Source organism: Orbicella franksi, chromosome 8, assembly GCF_964199315.1.
Source record: "Orbicella franksi chromosome 8, jaOrbFran1.1, whole genome shotgun sequence".
NCBI classification, from domain to species: Eukaryota; Metazoa; Cnidaria; class Anthozoa; order Scleractinia; family Merulinidae; genus Orbicella; species Orbicella franksi.
In genome coordinates, this window is record NC_138152.1 from 29,147,610 (window position 1) to 29,170,219 (window position 22,610).

General features: G+C 39.7%; 3 protein-coding genes across 8 annotated transcripts in view; 1 reads left to right on the top strand and 2 right to left on the bottom strand.

The window, feature by feature from the left end:
• The window catches only part of LOC145496109 (uncharacterized), a 56,187-nt gene extending 50,551 nt beyond the window's left edge, over nt 1–5,636 (bottom strand). The window contains exons 1-5 of one of the 2 annotated variants that reach the window (XM_081475742.1): nt 5,527–5,636; nt 4,111–4,943; nt 2,606–2,976; nt 1,427–2,174; nt 567–663 (exon numbers count right to left, since the gene is read on the bottom strand). In XM_081475742.1, the coding sequence (XP_081331868.1) occupies nt 567–663; nt 1,427–2,174; nt 2,606–2,976; nt 4,111–4,888 (1,994 nt within the window). In that variant the 5' untranslated portion in view covers nt 4,889–4,943; nt 5,527–5,636. The remainder of the gene's footprint in view (nt 1–566; nt 664–1,426; nt 2,175–2,605; nt 2,977–4,110; nt 4,944–5,526) is intronic. The other variant, XM_081475743.1, reaches the window with a different exon arrangement.
• The window catches only part of LOC145496102 (uncharacterized), a 492,363-nt gene that overhangs the window by 304,618 nt on the left and 165,135 nt on the right, over nt 1–22,610 (bottom strand). The window lies entirely within an intron of this gene.
• Nucleotides 11,921–17,773, top strand: LOC145496128 (uncharacterized). The gene is made up of 4 exons (XM_081475767.1): nt 11,921–12,103; nt 12,269–12,397; nt 15,105–15,945; nt 16,463–17,773. The coding sequence occupies exons 1-4, from the start codon at nt 12,026–12,028 to the stop codon at nt 16,795–16,797; spliced, it is 1,383 nt and encodes a 460-aa protein (XP_081331893.1). The 5' UTR covers nt 11,921–12,025; the 3' UTR covers nt 16,798–17,773.

Here is a 22,610-nt window from a genome sequence, read left to right on the forward strand (position 1 = left end):
CTTGTTGGTCTCTCTTTGTCTTATTTTGTCTTTGCTTGTACTTTTTTTACTTTGCATTTTGTGAAACACCAAGAAAAACATCAAAAATGTAAGCGAATTTGCAAGTTAATGAGTTGTTTTTATTTTCCGCACTCAGGCTGACATAAGTCAAACCGGAAGTAAAATTGCACTTCCTTAGCAACGTCCATGAGCGTGCGCATGAATTGGTTAATGGGCCCTTAATATGTCATACTATTTTCTCACTAAATGTTTATTACAAGTGTTTGCAATCTGAAATTGAAGTTTGCATTTCACAAACAGTTTAAAAAAATGCCTTTCCTAGAAAATGTTTGGTCCAGTTCAAGTCAATACTTTTATTAGAAACACTTTTACGGGTCACCATTGTTGGCTATAATAATTATTATTTATTCATTGCTAGTTCAACTTCACCTGCACATCATTTTCTGTCATTCCATCAAATTTAAGTTTTCTATTGAACACCACCAAAGTTGACCAAACACGTAAAGTATGTAAGTGCACTGCTCTAATCTTTATTTGCTACAATCTAGTAAATAATAATTATTTACCTGACTGGTATCTTCTCCCCCATATATGGCTCCTGTCTCAACACCTCCATGATTTTGTTCCGCAGTTCTTGAATATCATCTGTCTTCCCTTCTTGCTCTGAAAATAAATAACATACCTTTTGACACTGATCCAGTGTGGTTACACATAATTGAGATACACTGTATCCTTACAGTGTGGATGTAGATACCCTGTGATAGGTTTAAATTTATGAGAGCAAGCCAGAAAGACAGTCTGCTCTGATCTATGTCAAAATTCATTTCCACCATGGAAACTGCAGAAATTGGATAAATCACTGGAATCAAAAAGTCTGAAAGCCACTGACAGTAGCTCACCTGTAATAAAATCTCAGTAGATACAAGGCAATTTAATTGTCAAACACATACATTTCTCAGTCACTTTTTGACAATCATATTTTAGTGTGCAAGAGTATTGTTGAGGTTTGAAATGTTCCTAACTGGCTGACCTTGCCAGCGGTGTATGTTCTATGTCTGATTTCCAAAACTGAAATAAACTGGAATTGTACAGTATTAAGCAAGCTCGCTAATCTTAAATCAATGAGTGCTTTGATTGAAAAACACAATTAAGAAATTCTCAGTTATATTAACTAATTTTCACACAACTGTTTTTGAACAAGAAGACTTTGCTAACTGCAACTAAAACTTATCAATGAAGGAAGACTTGCTCATGTACAAAAAGCTTACTAAAGACAAGTGACAGTCTGCATGAAACAATATACATGTAATAGGTAACTGAAATTGTGCATTATTTGTTCACTTAAAGTACAAGTTAAAAGTAAAAATAACTTGATAGTTATGACTACAAACCAATTGTACACAGCCATACATTAATATTTGAATACCTGTTTGATGTTTTTGTTCCTTTGGACCCTGCCAAAAGGCTCTCTTTATCCTATTCCAGATCAGTGAGCTTGTGTTATCAATGCTGAACAATGGTGGGACCACATGTTTCCTATATTCCTTCCCAGAAATCCTCTTCTTTATTTCTGATTTCATCTCTGCAATATCTTGAGGAGATTGTTTGTCAGCATGTGTGCCTACAATGAGTACCGGAGGTCGCAGATAGCGCAGACTACTTTCAGCACCAATATCTGGTTCTTCCTTCACTTGTGTAATACTGTGAATTGTAGCAAGCCAGGATAGCAAATTCTCCAGATTTGTTTCACTGTTTGGGTTTTTCAGAGGAATGTCACAAGTACCTTGTTTAACACACGGCTGAGCTAGGGCTTGTAATGGCTTGTTGAGATTGTGCACTAAAATATACAGTGCACGTGACGATAAGAAAAGAGGATGAGAAGCATAGTACAGCTGCTGTCCTGCAAAATCCCACACATCCATACTTACAACAGATTCTCCTTTGGTGATATCACTTTTGCCACGTTTACCTCTAACATACTTTAGAAACTCATGAACATGTTTCGTGACATCATCAGGAAGTGAAGTGACATTGATCATTACCTCAGGTTCATTCACCTCAACTTCACGTCCACATTCAGGCAAATGTTCACCATTGTTAACATGGGACTGCTTTGACACTGCTTTCACTTTTGGTGATGGTAAGGAAATTTCAGAGTCTACAATCTCCTCAATCTAGAATAGAGTATCAAACAAAAAGAATGATCAGGAATATAACAATTAAAAGTGCAAGTCACAGGTACTCAGAAAAAGACCCCAACTGACAGTTCCATGTCTTCCACACATCATGCATTCAGATAGAAATTTCTTCTGATTTAAATGCTCCTTCACTACAAATATTTAATTATAGTTCACTCACTCACAGGCAAGCATTAACTATCTAACTGAGAGAGGTGATCTGACATTAGTCCAAAGGGAGTAAAATGGAAGCTAACCCACAGCAAAGACATCAGCTCAGACTGTTTGTTACATGTTGCAAACTAAAACAAAACAGGAAGTGCATTTTCTCTTAAATTCTTAGGTGATAGTTATACCTGTTTCTGCTACATTTGAGATATCTGCATTAAATATACATTGTACCTCTAAACATTTAACTTTATTCAAACCTTATGACTTCTGGGATCATTTCTGTCAGCCCAAAATTCTTTTCTTTCACACAATTTCTCAGCAACTATCCTTGATAAATCTTTAGAACACTCTAGCAATCCTGGTTTGTTCTCATGGGTGGAATGCCAGTTCTTAACTTGTTCAACTTCAATTTCACATGTTGAAGCCTGTACTTCAATTCCCTCAGTACTCTGTTCTTCAGGGTCAAATGGCAGGCCTAAGAGACTCTTCTTTAGACTGGTTTTACCAGCACGATCCTGACCAATTAGTAATATGCGACCACGGTAAACATTCACAAAACCGTCTCTTAGAGCCTTTTCATAAGCCAGTTGTGCTCTTTGTCCTTCTGCTTTTTGTTTAAATACATGATCTAATATAAAAATTCAAGAAAATATTCTTGTCAATTATTAAGAATTATAATTAAAGTATAGTTTATAATTCTTATATAAAGCTTCATACATGTAAGATAAATGTAAACTGTATAACATGAATATGGTAAAAAAATTAATACTTTTGTGTTAATGAAGAAGGAAATTTCACACCTTGAAAACAGGACATTTTTAACCATTTTGTACATTCCATATAAACATTAATTGTGTAAAAGTTGCACTCATAAATGAGCTGCATTTCCAAGTTGAAAGCTCAAAGTTTAAAAACATAGAGAAACTATGAATACAGTAAAAGTATTTCCATTCTCTGCTAATTTGAATTTATTTTTACGTTCTGTACAGTTCATAGTGAAATTATTAATGTAAGATACTCTTTTGGTTAGGGTTGGCCTTCAATTTCACTAAAAACTATTGAATCAAATACTAATAACCAAGCATGGAGAAAGAAGTATTTGGGTAGTACAATTACCAAATTTAATTTCCACAACATCAAGAAATTTTCATACTCCTCGACAAAATTTTACCAAATGTTTTTAAACTCACAAACAGAAACAAGGATGCCTATATAAATCATGCAGTTAAAATTGAACTTTCATCAATAACAATCTTAAATTAGCTATTATTTACTATAATTCTTCTGCGGCTAAAAGATACACCAAATGGTCAGCAGCACATTTCAAATGACTTTCTAAGTTAACCTACATGTACACGTTCCAATATTTATTTCATTCACTACACTCCTAAATGGACAAACGGTCGAAATATCTTTGTATAAGTAGCTATAAACCTTGTTTTAACGTTTAAATACAGTCAGTGTGAAACAAAACTTCGAAATAAGTATAACTACACTCCTTGACAATTATTTTAAGAATGTTTTGCTACTCATGAACAGTAACGAGGATGCCTGCATCATGCAGTTGAAGTTAAACTTTCCACAATAACAATCTAAATAAGCTTCACAGATATATTAAATATACTTCTTCTAAAAGATACACTAAAATGTCAGCAGCACATTTGTAATTTTGTAATTTCTAAGTTAAACTACATGTTCCAATATTTATTTCACTCACAAGACATAAAATAAAATACAAATAATGAGCATTTCACATCTTTACCTCTAACATCTTTGGAAAACTTCATCTTATTCTGTAGCTTCACAACCTTTCTCATTTCTTCCAATGTTAGAGGATTACCAGCTACATGCAGTTCTACCAGCTCCTTCAGTTCACCAATCTCATCAGGCAATGTAGTCAACTGGTTACCACTCAAGTCCAGTGTCCGGAGTTTACTGAGATGTTTTATGTGTGATGATAAAACTGTCAGCTTGTTGCTACTCACATACAGCCATCTCAGCTCCTTCAGTTCACCAATCTCATCAGGCAATGTAGTCAACTGGTTACCACTCAAGTCCAGTGTCCGGAGTTTACTGAGATGTTTTATGTGTGATGATAAAACTGTCAGCTTGTTGCTACTCACATACAGCCATACCAGCTCCTTCAGTTCACCAATCTCATCAGGCAATGTAGTCAACTGGTTAGACCTCAAGTCCAGTCTCCGGAGATTCTTGAGATGTTTAATGTTTGAAGGTAGAACAGACAACTGGTTGAAACTCACTCTAAGCCAGGTCAGGTTACTCAACTCACAAATACTGTGAGGAAGTTCTCTCAACTGGTTCTCGCTTAATCTCAGCTCTTTCAGATTTTTCAGCTTGTTAATACTTGTTGGTATTTCTTTCAGATAATTAACTGACAAGTCAAGTTCCTTCAATTCAGTCAGGTGACACACAGCTTCAGGAACTTTTGACAGCCCTGTCCAACTCAGATCTAAACAGCTTTCTCCATCCTTGTTTGTATAAATCTCCTTCCTCAGCTCCTCTGCTGACATTTTCTCCATTTGTATACAGTGATACTTACAATGGTTTGGATGCTTTCTTACTTCTGATAAGTATCTGAAAACACATGAAAACAAAAATTACAATCAATTCACGAAGCTTCCAGTAATTTTACATACGGGAGGAATCGGATAGAAATCACATAATAATTAGGCTAAGCAATTTGAGTTTATTAGCTGTCATATTTTGGCTAAACAATATAAAATTAGCAAGAATATCAGTATTAATATTAACAAAGCCTGCAAGAAGCTGTTATTGAATACAATGATTAAATTTTGAGGACATTTTCAATACAAACGCCTTAGCTTATCGTCAGTTCCATGGAGCGATCGCTCTGCGTTCGTCCAACTCCGTTCAAAATCTTTACAGCTTCAACTTTAACAAGCTACCTTTTAGTTAACGTAACTTCCACTTGTGCTTTATAAGTACCGCTCGCTGTTTCACTGCTTTTATGCCATAAATAAGGTGACAAACTTCACTTCAAAGTTTCTGTTTCAAGGAATTCAAGCCCAACTTGATCTCACTACAAGAATTCAGCTTAAATTGCTCATTTACACGCACCAGGCGTAAACAAGCTTAAACTAAAAGCTGGCTGAAAACAATTCACGTTAATTGAGCATCTGTACATTAAACTTCTTACCTTGGACTGCAACAAAAGAAAAGAACCGATTCCTTTCGATGTAACTGTGTAGAAGTACTTTCTCTTTCAAGACAGCTCCCAAACAACTCCCTAAATACCTCAAGATCTTTGGCTTCTCAAATGAGCCAATCATAACGAGGTGAGAAAGGGTGTGGAGCGGGAAAGGGAGAAGGAAGGGAGAGGATGAGGAGGAAGTGGAGGAAGTGAACGAAGTGGACCAAAGTGGTTCAAATCTAGGCCTTGGCCGATTGTGCTCCTAAAAGTGGCATATTATGCTACTAGCAATGATCGAAAATTTGCCAAATTATACCAAAATTATGCCAGAATTCCCAAATTATGCTCCTGATTTCCGAAATTATGCTCACAAAAGGACGTAGATTCTGCACATAGAGGCCCGCAAATGCGCAATAACGACACCAAATTATGATGTTTTTCAAATAAACTGTTGTTGTAAATTTATTTGTGTTTTATGGCAGTTTGTCTCGGCTCGGCCATCAGCTGTCCAAATGCTCGCATCTCTGAACCGTTTTTAAAATGCCTTCAATGACACACATTGCAAGAACATACTACCTAAATTTAATTTATTTCTGTAGAAAATACACCATATTTACTAAATTTTATGAATTTATGCCCCAAAAAGTGCTAGAATTTGCTAATTATGCCGTGGCAGTGCTCGTTAAAAAATGTCTGCTTTTTTGCTCCAATTATGCCAAAAATTACGCTAGCACAATCCACCAAGGCCTATTCAAATCACGACTCACGGGTGACCACGAGAAAAAAAAATTCACTGAAGGGGAAAAGTAATAGGTTTTTTTGTACCGAATATACCCTTTTACGGACAGACTATCAGAAAACCTCGCATGATTTTTTTTCTTTTTTTTTTTTTTGGCCTTTTGACTGTGCAAGACTTTTTTTTTCCAACTGCAACCCTTTGCACGAATTTTTTTTAATCTGCTTTCTACCATATTCGCCTGCGCGTGGCGCATTTGCTCTGGGCCTCTATGCAATGATTTTCCCTCGCTTGGTGGGACGGTCCAGAGAAAGCACTCCAAAGCGTTGACGTTGATGCCTGCGCCAAGGCCTTTGAGGGATTCTTTGCAACTGAACGCTAGCTCTGACACAGTTCTCCATACAGCAGCCGTTCGAGCAGTCGGCTGTCTGGCATTCAGACAACATGGCCAGCCCATTTCGCCTGTGCTTTCTGTAAGAGGTTGTGTGCACAGGATGCTGGTCCGTTACAGGACCTCCGTGTCTAGAATTTTATCTAGCCACCTGATGTGGAGAAGTCTAAGAAGACAGCTCAAGCCGGGAAAGTTGTCAAGCTCTTTGTAGTTTGCCCCCCAAATTTAGTACAAAGGTTTAATGAGGGGAGTGAATAGGTTTTCGGATCGACGGAGTTGGCCTTAAAAGCGCATGGATTGTGGATTTTTGCGGTAAATTGAGCGGATTCGTAGCCTGCGAACGCAGACGTATTTCCGGCTGTCGGACAGCCCCTCGGGTCGGTAGTGCCCTGCGCTCCAAAATGTCAGTCCAAAAGGAAGACTGACCTATTTAAATTTGAGAAATAATCAAAATGTATGAGTTGTGATTAGTTGAGATAGAAGAGTTGACAAAAGTATGAGACTCAAAACAAACACAATGGTTTTATATAAATGGAATCCAGTGACAGAACACCGGAAAATTTGTTAATATTTTAAACAACTTGGCTGAGTTATAATTAGACTGGTTTGATACCAAAATGCGACCCTTCTTCTGCATGAATTTATTTTCTTTGGGTTTCTCTTTGCGAGAATTTTTTCCTGCCATTTTCCCTTGCTCTAATTTTTTGGGTTTTTTTTCCTACTCCATAACCCCGACACCATCACTTTTCTAATGATTCGTCCTTTATACAAATATTCAACACTGTAATATTATTGTGATTTTAATCCTATTTAATCCCCGCTACAACGAAGTGCCACGGTACCGAAAAAAATGTTCGTTACAGCGAGGTAATTTAAAATTACCAAAAATTCAATACTACACGTAGAAATCATTACTTTTATTCATTTGATACTGTAAACTGTAAGTGTAACGCGCTGACGATCAGGACATAAATTTCAACAACACTTGCAATTTAAAACTTTAAAATTTAGAAGTAACAGTAACACCTGTGGCAAATCATCAATATCGGACAAAACATTCGTTATCGCGGGGTAAATTGTGCGTTGGGACTGTCAAAATCTATTTGTTATGGCGGGGATTTCGTTTTAGCGGGGTTCGTTTCCACATATTTTACTGTAATTCTGCCGGGCTTTCAAATGTCGTTCGTTATAACGGGGTCTTCGTTATAGCGGGGTTCGTTATAGCGGGGTGCCACTGTATAATTCATCTCGATAATGATGACTTTTGTCCAAACCTACCGAAGTCCAACAACTTCAACAGGTTTATTCCAGTATTGACATTTCTATGTACGGTTTTAACCGATTCGTAATAAACAGACCGAAATAACAAGCAACCTAATATTAGCGTTTAGGAAATTTTCCAAATATGATTCAGCTCAAATTCAACTCAAATTCAGTCAGGTCCTCAATAAGAGACTGACAGAAAACTAGACCTGTCTATATTCTCTCTTTCTTGATCACTCGAAAACAAAGAATCAAACTTGAAAGATGCGTGACTGAGAGTGTTAATTACCTGTATTAAGTGAATACTTCTTTGCCATTGAGAAACCAGAGAAACTGATAAACCAGCAGTAGTTTAATATCCAAATCGCAGATTGTCGCCAAAATTTTGGTTGGTCCCTTCCGCGCTCCTACTCAGCCCCCTCTTCCCCCGCTACCCATTACGTATCTCCCACTGAGCTTTTTGTTCGTCTCTTACTTCTCTTGTACAACTGTCAAGCCTGCGAATAGTGTCCCAGGCTATAGCAACTGCCACGTATCCTAACCAGCATAAACTAAACTACCTGACTGTTTTGTTTGTTTTTGCCGAAGGAATCTTTTTCCAAGGTCCAAAAGAACGCGAAACAAAATTCCTCAAGCACCCAGTGTATCACTTGATCGGGCCCCCTGCATATAAAAGTGACCCGGGAAATTTTCCAAAGAACCCATCAGAAGAACCCATCAAAAGGAAGGAAGGAAGGAATTCCTTTGTATAATAATACGCTACCCGCCTCTCGTTTATCCCGTTAGAGATACCAAGATCTTGCCTTGTGGGTGTGGCTTGAAATTGTTTTCTCCCCTAAGAGGTACAAATTCCAAAACAACACATTATCTCCTGTCATATTATGTTGGTTACACAGCCCGACACCTTCATCAACGCATTGCCGAACACAAGTATTCAGCTATCGGTAAACACCTTTTAGAGGTGCACGGTGACAAAAATCTTCTTAATGGGGGTCAATTTCGTGTTCTCAAGAAGTGCCACGAGAAATTTGACTGCCTCATTTACGAAATGCTATTCATCAAAGAACTGAGGCCTAGCTTTAACACTCAGAGTGACTCTATCAGAGCTAAACTCTTTGTTTAGCTTGTAGCATATTTTTATGTTACTTTTCTTTTTAACGAACTATCGTTTTTCTTGCATTTATAGAATATTCATACTGTTTTTTTTTTTACTTGATAATGACGTCCGAGAACGTCGAAACGTCGTGTATTTTTTAACCGTTTTAAAAACTTCTTAGATGTTTTTAAGAAAAGTTTTTTCGCAGTTTTTTTATGGCTAAATGTTTTAAAAAGTCGCTTCTTGTGCGAAGTGCGGAGTGCGGAGTTGCGGAGTGCGGAGTGCGGAGTGCGTAGTGTAGAAAGTGCGGAGTCACCGCGCCCTCGAAATAAAGAGATGCTACGCTGGTTATTTTCCTTATAAGCTCATGCGTCGGAGCTCCAGCTTTCAAATTAAATATAAGGACATTTGATCGGTTCTGCTGATTACAGGAAGCAATAGGTAATGTGGAAATTCGATTAACCTAATGCATAAATTCAGCGAGCATGACCAATCAAATCTACTTTGGTAGGCAGAGACGCACAAAATAAGCAGCCTTTACGGAAAGCCCTTCTTGACTGCGCACGAGTTCTTGAGGTCACGGGCAGGCATCACTTTTAAGGTAATTCCTCTGAAATAAAAGTGACAATAGAGTTTTTGTTCAAACTTTGTCCGCTGGATTTTTATCATATGAGAACTTCAATTTTGAAATAAAAAAGGGGAGGTGCCAGTGCTCATTAAGCCAAAAACCCAAGATCCGTTTGTTGCACTAGTCTAAGCTGCTTTCAGCTTTTTACGGGTGGCAGAAGCTCGAAATGCTGGAAAAAAGACCTATTTGTGAAAACTTTGGTTTTTTGTTAAGGAGCAGCGAGACATTGAAAATTCTCCATTTTTGACATTATTTAAAACTTATTACCAGAACGCATTCCAAGTCATAAGACTTTGTGAGTCCAGACTCGTGAGAAGACGCATTAAACTACACTCAATGCATTGTGTCGGACACAAATAAACATTTTTAAGTTTGATTTGGACAGAAAGCTGAATAATTAATTTAAAAATTGAACCAAATTTCTTGACCTGGTTGCCAAACGGCAAAAAAGAAAAGACCACAGTGTATCTGCTATTTCCTTATTTATTCAATTTTCAGCAATGGAAATCAGATCAGACTCTTCTCTCGCAAAGCTTATGATTAGTTGATTACAATGAGTGGAAAAAAGGTGGGGTCCCCGTACTCGTTGGTGAGCTATAGCCATTTTTCAACTGACAGAGCTCAATATCAAGGCAAATCCGCCATGATTTAAATATGTGCGTGCACGAGCGCGCGCTAAATGACGCCATAAATTATGGGCAGTAAGGATGCGCAATGCAAAGTGGAAAAAGCAGAAGATAACTTTATCTAACGAGGGTTAAAACACTTTACAGTTAAAACTGATAAACTAGTGGCCCTCATTATAGTATACATAAAATCTAATAAATAAAATAACTAATGACTAAAATACTAACATAGAGTTTGACTTGAGAAATAGAGAAATGGTCGAGACCTATGTATGATTCCTTAAGAAAACTCACATAATGACCTTAAGTTTCTATCGTAATTTAATATAAATCTACTAGCGTTCTATCATAAATTCCGTTCTCTTATTGGTTAGCTACTCGCTATCTATTCTGTTGTAAATCAGTGCCGTAGCGGTTGCCAACAAAAAGGCGGCCGCTTCTTCGCGTTTTCGAAGTGTCTGGAAGCAGGATCGATTTAGACAATTTACTTGTTTGGTTTGAACGACTAGTAGATTTATACTGAAACAAGTAGGAAGTTCACTCTCGATTTCTATGCGTGATCGCTGATTCGGGCTGCGATAGCAATCTCGAGCTCATAATGTAATTGTTAAATATAAGTGCAAAGAAGATCATTACTAAGCTACGACATAAGGTGATAGAGGGTAGACCAGCACACAATAAGCCACGGCAAAACGTTATATGTGAAGTATATATGAAATAATTCATATTTGAACTGACTTCATCTTCCTCACGGGAAGATATGAACTCAGTTAATTGACCTCGCTCCCAATATGTGGCTTCATAGCTCAGTTGGTAGAGCATCGCACCGGTATCGCGGAGGTCACGGGTTCGAATCCCGTTGAAGCCCTGATTTTTTCAGGCTTCTTCTTTCCAATTGCTTAAACTGGAAAATTTGCTGCGATGATCATTCTTCACTCTAAAAACGCTCTATGTTATTAACATGTTATACACTCGTTGGCGCGTGGCTAAACCAGGTGGGCTAAGTGTTCTAACATCGTTAAAGCAACAAAATGTGGTATAGCAGTGTTTTTGAACGATTTGGCGGGGCCAGTTTGTGTCAAGAAAAATCCCGGGGGTTACTCTCCTACGTAAATTATACCAGTAGTATGTGCCTGCCATAAAGGTATGGTCGTCGTGCCGTTTTCATCTGAAGGCGCGCATCTAAATTGGTTTCCACCGTTTTATGGGGATCGTTTAGATTTTTGAAAACTAAATATGATTTCCAGAATAAACGAAAATCTTTCAGTTTTGTTCTTGAAAGAATCAGCCGATTTGCGAGGCTAATCACCCCAGGAAACTGGAACTGCCAATATCCTGTGCTAGAGACGCAAAAGCCTGGAAAATGCACATTAGGACAATTTTTTCTAGATCCGAGTCTGACCGTCGTTTAGATCTGGACCGTTGTGGCCTTACACTGTGGGTTAACTGGGTGCTTAAAGGAATCACAGAATCGTAAAATTTTGACAGGGCTGAAGAACATCACTCATCTTCTAGAGAGTTTTATTATTGATATTGTTACAAGGGAGGTCGCACTGTACGTTATACCCCAGAGAAACACGGTGTAAAGTTATGCCTTATAAGGTCAGTGATGTTCCTGTTGGGTAACTCGTCATTCGCCTGGTTTGTTTCATGTTTTGTCAGACGCGACACTCCCTCGAGGGGAATCCCCGAATATTTGATACCATCGGGGGTAAAGTAATCATTTTTCCTCGTTCTTTCATTAACTTATTTTTCTCCGTTGTACATGCTTAAGTGTGTAGATAATCATTATTCTACTGACTTAATTCTAGACAGGGAGCAAAAAAAGGGAACGCATCGTAAGGTAGGTGATGATATTAGCAAATACACAATATTGCGCCCCAATTCTGGAGGAATTGTTCACACTGTTTTCCTGTTTCAAAAGTCCGTGGCGACTACTTGTGCATTTTTCGTTCGACTCAGCTGTGTCGACATCTAACCACCAGTTTGTGATCTTCCTTCTCTGCAGTATAAAAGAAATCTCAACGAGACGACAATGAGCCTATTACTCTGCAAACCACGTATATCGTCGTCAAGATGCGCCGCCACGATGGAAAAAGCATCGAGTCCTGTCTCAGTCATGATGTTTTGCTTTTTGGTGAGTACACAGCTTAAATCTTTTATTTAACGACGAAGAAAAGGAATAACTGTGAAGGGAGAATAATGTGACTGTGTTCTGATTACTTCCTAAGTTTATACAACTGTAAGTAAGCTAATTGCTGCCGCTGAGTAAATTTGCTTACGCAAGTAGGTTTGTGTTTGCATCATCAATCTTACAGCGATGAGAAACGTTTGTATTCTCATGTACATGTCTTGTTTACGGAAAAAAATAGCCGGAACCTCCAAGTTAAATTGTGTTATTTGACAAGGCTTTTGAGTCGCGATATCTTAATTAATTGTTTTAATGCCCTTGTTTTTGTGCATACGTGCTCAGTCACCCAATTGAGAATTACAATCTTCGTTTGTAGTATTTTATCGCCGACACCATCACAGTTAGGTTAGAGATCTTCGCAAATACAGTACATAACATCGAAAAGTTCGTTACATGGCTATTTTTCGGGATTCTAAATGAACGCAATGAAATGAAGTATAGGGCTCAAATGAATGATGATCTTTCACGTTTGTCCTTTTAACAGAAAATGCTTCACTAGCACAACTGAGAAAGTGTTGTGTAACAAAAACACTTAGGCTATAAGTCACTCGATATATAAGCACAATCTCTCCTCACTTTAAACGTTGGTCCCCCGTTACTGTGTTAACGATTAAGAAAATGCAATGCAGAATTGTTCAGTTTGGATAGATCTTGTAGATCAAGACAATTAAAGCGAACGATGGCGGGTGAGACAAAGTGATAAAGATTATGCCACATGTATGTTGATGTGGCGTTACAAAGGTCCCACTGCAGAAGGTGTAACCTACACTCATGGTGACTCATCAAAATATTCTCCATTAAACGCAGTCACAAGGTTGCGTGGGATGTAGCTATTTAACCGCTATGTACATGAAACTGCGTGTGCAGATGCACGAGACGCTATGTGGGCGAAATTGCGTAAGCCGTAAAAGAAACCTGATCGATTAACCACTTTATTTATTTTTCAATCCGTGAAAATAACGAAACAGAAGCAGTTTAGTACATTATTTGAAGCTATACTATCTAGGCTGACATTCAAAGCCAATTTATAATGTACAGTCAAGGGTCATCTAGCTTTAGGAAGACCTTGAAAATCCACAGGACACTTCAGTTTTCACGAGTTACGGCCGAAACATATTGACCACTTTGTCTTAAAAACTCTAAGCAATTGTAGGCCTTTTCAGTGTACGCAGACTTATAAAAGGTGTTTTCGTCTAGCTGCAGGAATCGGATACGAACGTAGTTTGACGAAAAAAGTATAACCCTGTAGAAAAGAGTAACACATTTATTTATTACAGGAAACAAATAATGACGATCGACATTGATCGGATGGATAAAAATGTTCCTAGAAATTTAATAGCCGTTGGCTAATGCATGTATCGTAAGCCTGTACACTTAATCTTGCTCTACGAGGCGACTAAGATATTACGACGTCGAGACTTGGTGAGGCTGGTATCCGGTTCACCGAACGAAAGGCTTGTTTTAAGGACCTCTTCATAGGAGCCCGGCAACCGGGCTGGCTCGGTTACCAGGACGGATTTTGTGGTCAGTTCATATTGGAAATTTCAGCTCGGTCGACCGGGATGAAATTCAGGAAACACAACCAAAATGGTATATACTTGTATCGTTCGCGACTGTCGTAGTTTTGTGAACTCCTGTAACTTCACTGATAAAACTAATTCGTATACTTTTGAAGTGGAAATACGTACATTTTGGCCGGTATGTTGCGAAAGCGAAGCTATTTTGTCGAAAAAGTCTCGTCTCGGTCACCCGAGCTGGAGTGTTTATAAGGGAAAATTTTCATCCCAGTTACCAAGATCTCGGTTGCAAAAACCGAGATCTCGGTAACCGGGCCAGCCCGGCCTCTCATATAAACACATCGAAATTTTTACGAAGGAAAGAGTGGTGAGGCGAGATCTCGGAAACCGAGCCAGCCCGGTTGACCGGGCTCATATCAAGAGGCCCCCAGGGTTCAAACTCAACGAAAAGTTGAGGGAGGGTTAATTTTGATGCACGAATGTAAGTTGCCAGCCATATTCACCTTTTTAAAGAACTTCGGCTCAACGGACAGAATTTTTATCGCGCCTATGCTGACCAAGTCATTGCATTCATCTTCTGTTCATCCGGCAAAGAGTACTTTTAAAAGCAACCGTCTCTTTCTTTGTGGTTCTCAAGAATTGCGCGGAAAGCAGGCGCTGGTTTCGCTCGAATAGGCGCCGTATCTGTCCACTATTTTTTAATCTTGCTTCCACGACTGTGGTAAAAATACCAAAGAAGATTCATGGCACTTTCGGTTTTAGTTTGTTTATGGAGGCACTTAGACAGAATATATTATTCACCTTATGCCAGTCTTAAACCAAAACGCGCATCTTACTACAAAACACGTCTTTTGCTTGCTTCGAATAGAAAAGTAACTTATATCCTGAGATGTTTTTGAGCTGATCGAGTTGTTGTGATTGATTTACAGTCACCATACTAAATAGCTTTATGTTAGAGTGCATCGCAGTGTAAGAAGTACAATTTATGAGTATGAATATGAAATTCATATATTTGAACTGCGGATTAAAGAGTGAAGATCTGATAGTCGCAGTTAGAAACACTACTTAAGCAGTAGTGAAAATAAAGCGTGAAATTGTCGAGTTGACACTGAATAACTATCTCGTTGCCCAAACAGGTTTATGGAGCTGTCGCAGACTTTCCGTGCAAGCCTGAACAAATCCACTGGAATGCAACAACAGGGAGGAGGTATAGATGTTTAGAATGTCCCGACTGTCCCGCGGGATCAGAGCCTTCCGTCCCTTGCGGCACTTCTGTTGCATATAGGACTCCAGTTCACTGCATTTCCTGCCAACTTGGCAGAACATACTCGGACAATTACGGGAAAGCGCGTTGCAAGGCGTGTACTGTATGTTCGGAAGGAAAGGCGATAAAAAGGAACTGCACATTATTCTCAAACACTAAGTGTGACGATAAATGCGCTGAGGGGTATTATCATTTGCCATTTGTGTTCAATTGTTTTCGTTGTGAGAAATGCTGCGGAGACGGGAAGGACGAAATGGCACGGGAATGTGCGCATTATCAGAACAAGTGTAAAGCCCGTTCAGTGCCGTGCCCTGATATGCCTACAAAGGCTTCTAAAACATCGCCACACGGAAGACTATCAACCAGGCAAAGTCAAAAGATCTCAATGACCTTACAGACCACTCAACGAGGGAGGCAGTCGCGCGTGTCCCAGATATCTACTTCTTTTTGGTCGGGAAATAGCGATTACACAGGTGGAGGCATGACATGGCCCGAGTCAAGGGAAGGAAGCACTGAAAACAAAACACTTTGGGTAGCAGTGGCGCTCCTAGTTGCAGTCTTAGCAATATTGATACTGTTGGCGGTTTTCAGTATGAGGCAATCCAACCAACCTGGCTTCAGATGTCATTGTTTTTTCACTAATGCCTCCAGTGCTGTACTCTTTAACCGCCAACATCCTGCGTCTACCTCACAAGAGAGACTACACCTCGTGGGTGAGTAACATCATAAATCTGTTGGTAGTCAAGACAACCACTGTGCATGCTTGTTTTTGACAATAACATTTAAATAAATTAAAGATGTCTCTCGAATTGCCGTCTCCTATCAGAATAAGCTTTGTTAAGACTTAAAATCAAGCCGTATAACTTTTGACCAGGCTGGTACTGCTGCTTAACGGAGGTCATTTCTTCAGTAGATATAAGGGTAAGATCTAGAAAGGCCTATTCCAAAGAGGAAAAGGGAGGGAGGGGGTAAAGATGTAGATTTTCCAACCGAAATTGAACGAAAATATCTTAAAGAGATAGCGGTTCAGATAGTCCAATAGAAACCGCTTAAGAATCCACTATTATCCAAATAGTTTCAGACGGGTTTGAAAATTTCCCCTTTGGTTGATCAGAAAAGTGTCGGTGTTGAAAGTTGTTGGCTGATCGGCGAGATGTGATCTCCACGTATTACAGTCGGTAAGAGAAAGAGAGAGAGGATGCCTCGACTAATTATCTTTGCATCTCACAGTTGATATTACCTTGGCGGAGCTAGAGAGCAGCCGTTTGGACGTGTTTGACGAGATATGCTTAAAGATTGATAATGGAAGATTGTGGTTCAGACGCGACTACGAACGGTTAGCTTCTAAGTTCAAGAAAATTCCTCTCGAAGTACGCAACTCTTTGCGAGATCAGCTCGGTGTTGAAGGCGGGAGTCCCTCTAAGATGCTGATGACTCAGTTACAAACAAAATATCCACAGCTTACTCTGCGGCAATTTGCTGAGAAACTAAAAGAAATCGGGCGAAACGACATTGTACAGTTACTTGTGACACGTTCAGCACAGGAACTCTCAACGACCCAATAATGCGGAGTAATCTGCGGACTACAGCAGTGCTATAAGATGATCAGCTAGACTACGAAAGACAAACGAGACAAAAGAGACAGAGGAGACGGAGGAGACAGAGGCTGGTTTCAGCGTAAAATGTTGGCTGACGAACAACTAACTCTCAGTTGAATGAACAACATGGTGTCATTTTCAAATTGTTGGCCATTTACGACAGTGTCGAAGGTAACTCTAGGTGAGCCCAAGGGTTACCCTAGCTGCCTTGTAAACGCTCTTCTAGGGATAACTCCCCAACCCGGGACAACTTTTTACTTACTTTTTAGACCCATTGCATGTCGACAACAAACGGCCATCATGGCGGAGCGCGTACAACGCAGTTCTAAATTCCGCGATACATTCTATATATTTCGAGGTTTTCTAGAACGAGTCATGGCTCAAGCCAAACAACTGGGCTGAACCAGGGCTGCATTTGACATTGCAACTTGTTGTTGTTGTCTGGCAATAATAAGTAACATAACAGCATTTGGTAACACTGGTAAACAGCAGTTCAGACAGGAGAATCGACTTACCAAGCAGAACTATTCCCTTGTCGGCCATTTTGTTTGCGATTAAGTGGTTCCGGGTGGTAGGTTAACACTACCTGTAAAATTTTGCTTTTAAACCCAGGCTATCTTTGACCCTCCTGCTAGGGTAACCCTTCCTCTTTGTAAACAAGGCCTATAAAGGATGGATTGAAGCTCAGCAGGAGTCGAAAACGCAAGCATGAAGACACACCCAAAAAAGAACTCATCATTACAGCTTATGGATACCCCAAAAAACCAAACCAAACAAAAGGAAAAACAAACAAGCATAAAAAACAAAACACAAATATCAAATAAAATAAAGATTAAGCTAAATTTATACCAATTTATTATTTATACGAATTTGTACAATTTATGAATTATTATTAGTAAAGTAACCCTTCAATTAATCAACCGATCAATCGATAAAGTATTTTCATTAAGTTTAGGAGAAAGGAAGGCTCTACAATGCCAGTTTCACGTTATACTGTGAATATTGTGTCAAGTTGATTCATTTAAAAGTATTGCTACTTTTACAGATGTCACGGGTAGTGTATATTTTGCCGAAGACAATTATATATTGAGAAGCATTTGGAATGAATTCAGTCAGCTTGCTTGCTTGCTTGGTTATTGTGAGAATCCTCAGTTGCTGGGATTATAAAAAGGCATAAAATTCAATAAAAAACATTATATTCCAAGAAGCTTTTCCACTGAGATGAAATTTTTTTTTTGTGATGAGTTGATCAAAAAATGGCACTAAGAAATACACATAGATTGTAATTTGAAAGGAAATATATAATATTGGCAGGGTAAAGATTAAGGTTAAAATTGATTAGCTGTAGATTAAAATAAAGGATGCTCAGATTCTTTTTTGCATTGCTTATCCGCTGGAGGATAAATAAATAAACAAAAAAATAGATATATCGTGTTGTATTTTTTGATGAAAGGGAGTACAAAAGAAGCTGTGTAGACAATTTGATTTTACCCATTTTTCGACAAGCAATCTTCGATACCAACGAGTCTGCACAGTCACCCCATCAACCTCCTTGTAGTTTTTTTTTGATATCTTAAGCTTTTTGGTTTTTTGTTTTATCGTTAGCTCGGTTGGTAAGTCTCGGGTCCTGTCCTCACTAATGCGTTTTCTATATCGTGAAAACGCGCATTTCATCGGTTTCCGACAAACACCAAGCATCGTCTTCAACAAAAACGCCGTCCACAGTCAGGAGACAGTTAAAAACTGATCCTTATTTTTTAAAGGGAACAGCGCAAAACAGAGGCCTTGGAAAACTCTGACGTCATTCACATGCACGTACGTGCACATTCGCAACAAGAGATAATCTCTTGTTCGCAGGTAACGGTTGTATGGCCAAAACGCTGTAGAAATATCGTCCACATACATCCAACACGGAGTTTGCCGTTAACAACGCAAAGTCAAGCTGCGTAACATTCGTCACAAGTGGTATTATATTATCCTTTGCTTTGCTCATTTATTTTATTGCTGTGAAAAAGTGGGGGGAAGGCTGACAACCCCTCCCCCCCCCCGCACAGCCCCTTCCGTCCGCGCTGTAGAGATGTGATTTGGCCGAGATGGCGGGCCTCCCAGAAGATTTTTGGCTGGCCATAAATTTCAAGGGACAAAATAACCTGACTGTTTGTTTTTGTTGTGGATCGTTTATCATGTTCCTACAGACACTAAATTCAGTAGGGGTTATAAGGCGAGACGTTTTGGCTAAAGGGGAATGGGAGGAGACATGAGCGCGGCACGCTTTCTTCCCTACTCGGCCATACCGCCCTTGTCCCGCCCTTGTCCCGCCTTTTTCCCTACTCGGCTACCGCCATACCGCCCTTGTCCCGCCTTCTTCCCTACTCGGCTACCGCCATACCGCCCTTGTCCCGCCTTCTTCCCTACTCGGCTACCGCCATACCGCCCTTGTCCCGCCTTCTTCCCTACTCGGCTACCGCCATACCGCCCTTGTCCCGCCTTCTTCCCTACTCGGCTACCGCCATACCGCCCTTGTCCCGCCTTCTTCCCTACTCGGCTACCGCCATACCGCCCTTGTCCCGCCTTCTTCCCTACTCGGCTACCGCCATACCGCCCTTGTCCCGCCTTCTTCCCTACTCGGCTACCGCCATACCGCCCTTGTCCCGCCTTCTTCCCTACTCGGCTACCGCCATACCGCCCTTGTCCCGCCTTCTTCCCTACTCGGCTACCGCCATACCGCCCTTGTCCCGCCTTCTTCCCTACTCGGCTACCGCCATACCGCCCTTGTCCCGCCTTCTTCCCTACTCGGCTACCGCCATACCGCCCTTGTCCCGCCTTCTTCCCTACTCGGCTACCGCCATACCGCCCTTGTCCCGCCTTTTTCCCTACTCGGCTACCGCCATACCGCCCTTTTGCGTTCGCGATGACTAAACACTCGTCCTAGTGACCCTTAGAGAAAAAACCGGCTGCCAGCAGACTAGTGCCTACAGAATGGTTTGCATGGCGGAAAATCGAGCCTTTTTTTCTACCCTTTTAACCGAAGAATGTCTTGTATGCTACGGACCGAGCTCATTGATCCGATAATTTTCCGAAGAATTATCGAGTGATTCGGTCTCTTCCGTACATTGTTTATCGCTATCAGACAACCTAATGACTGTTACAAACAGCGAGCCATTATTCTTTAAGCATTTAACTGCACAAGGGGAATGCGACTTTTAAAAGATGCTTTAGAGGTTCACGACCGGAAGACTCCAATGTGAAAGAATAGAAAAGTTTGTCTCTGTGTTTTTGACTGCCTACATGGTAATGTATGTACGCCTTTCACGTGGAAAAGTCACAACTTCAACACCAGGAACAGACTTTCCTCAGTTGAACTACCCAAAATGAAACTGGAGTTTGGCCGTAAAAGTTTTTCTTTTTCAGGTGCTTCAATTTAAGATAGCTTGCCATTAGAGGTCAGAAATATGAATTCCAGAGTTTTATTTCGGAAAAAGGTCAACGTACCTTTTTATTGGTAGTTTTTATAGGTAATTTTTAAATGTAATTTTTATATGTACTTTTCACTGATGTATGCTTAGGTTTTTAGATTTATGTTTACTTTTTAAGCTTTACAGGACCCCTTTGAAAACACTACAATTTGCACTGATGGGTTTATCCTGTTTTTAAAGGGTAAAAAAAATTAAAAAATTCTTTTCCTTTTGTTACGAAGAGACGGGGGTACTTGGCGGAAATTTTCGAAAGAACCCCTATGAAGCACCAACAACTCGTTTTGTAGGTTAAGCCCTATTTCATTTTCACATAAAAGAAGCAACAATTCGAAAAGAACCCCTTAACTTACACCGCGACTTTATCACAACAAAAACAAAACAAAAAACAAAACAAAAAAACAAAACCAAAAAGAGCGATAAAGAAAACCCTTTGATTACCTGTAAAAATTTTTGAAAGCATTGCAATAAATCAGCATCCTATATTTAGGTGGCCAAGTTCAAATGAAAATTGAAAAAAAAGGAAGATAAATAAAGTCACATTCTGACAGTGCGGCTCCTATGTACACTACTGCTGATAACTGTAGCGGTGATCAATATCGTAATGATTCGATTTAGCGCCCGAGGCGCTTATTTACTCTTGGTACCTCAGAGGAGGGCGCTTATTCGAGACAAGGCGCTTCTTTCTTTTTTGAGAAACAACCTAATGCTCAAAACAAAACTTTAATACGGTATTTATTAAAATAAAGGAACGATAACAGAAACTGTAACAAATATACGGTAAATGTACAGGTAACGTTTGATGGAATTATGCAGTCACATGGAAATAATAGTTGAGAAACTCAGACGAAGATCACTGTTTTAGTAATGCGGCATTACGTACTTGAGCAGTTAAGGAAGATGAAGCTCGGTTGATACGTACTCTGACGGCGCTGTAATATTATATTAGAATAGGGACGCTTATTAGAATGGAGGTGCTTATTAATAAAAATACATTCAAAAGGGGCGCTTATTCGTAAGGGGCGCTTATCGGGAATAGACCCGCTAAATCGGATCATTACGGTTCTTCAACACGAATGTCAACCCCTAAATGATATAACGAGCACTCCCCCCCCCCCCCCCCCCCTTGGGACAGAACGCCTCTCGAGGGCTACGGCCCCTTACCCAGGTCTCTAACATGGGAATTCATTCCAGGTTACGTTTACTGAAAAGGAAGCAACAGTAAACGGTCTCTTCCTAAATGCACTGGTTGCTGGATTTTGGCGAAGCTTCAGGATGATAGCTTCCGATGACTAATTCCATTTAACATGTTGTCGGGTTCAAACAGTTCCTAGTTCTTACTGAATGTCATTCAACTGTTACCACCGTCCTTCAACAGCTTTGAAAAGCATTTAATACCCCATAGTCCGTCACACAGAAGGAACTGTAATTCTGCTTAATTCGTTGAGACTATATATGATTTGAAAGTGTCTCTCTGGTCTTTCCATAAACATTGTAACACGGTTGGTCGTCAGTGTGGACCAAATTTGCTTAATGTAACTGAGTCAACCATCCGAGGGCCTCTTCATATAAGCCCAGTGAACTGGGCTAGCTCGCTTCTAAGATCTCGCCATTCTTTTCTTTGTAAAAATTTTGATGTGTCCATACGAAAAGCCGGGCTGACCCGGCTATCAAAAGTTTTACAAAGAAAAGAGCTGAGAAGCAAGATCTGGGAAACCGAGTCACCATCTCGGTTGACCAGGCTCATATGAAGAGGCCCCGAGACAACCAGGGAGGTTAAAAGCGCCCAAGCCCCACCCCCTGTACGGTCCCCGGGGAGGGTAGAACAAATTATCGCTTTGTTACATATCCTCCTCTTCTCTGTGGTGCTAATGTCTCGCGCACTCCATATTCCCACGAAAGGCTCGCTTTACCATGACAACCCAAGGCAAAAGAAACTGATTTAATAAATACCACCTTTAAATACAATCTTTCACAATACTATATCTCCGTTATTATTCACTTAAATGTAATATTGAGAAGTCCTAACATAAGTAGTCTTTGGTATTCAAAATAAAAGTTTAGAAAACGTATACATCAAAATATCAGTTGAAAATAACAAATAGATAAAGCGCGTCTCCAAAAATGTAACAATGCATTGTGTAAGTGACAGAGATCTTTTCTACACCTACATAAATCTGGTCAAAAAAAAATTGATTTTCATTGTGTGCTCAACGGAGCGGCCAAATATTTACTATGTACCAAAGTTATCTTGTCAATACATTTCCGTAAATAGTTAGCTCCGTGCTATTAAATTATACCTTATTT

Excerpts from the sequence above, each read along its gene's own strand:
- LOC145496128 (XM_081475767.1), top strand. The coding sequence starts at position 12,026 with ATGCTTAAGTGTGTAGATAATCATTATTCTACTGACTTAATTCTAGAC. Across the intron at positions 12,398-15,104 it reads TCATGATGTTTTGCTTTTTG|GTTTATGGAGCTGTCGCAGA; the intron begins GTGAGTACACAG and ends TTGCCCAAACAG. Across the intron at positions 15,946-16,462 it reads AGAGAGACTACACCTCGTGG|TTGATATTACCTTGGCGGAG; the intron begins GTGAGTAACATC and ends TGCATCTCACAG.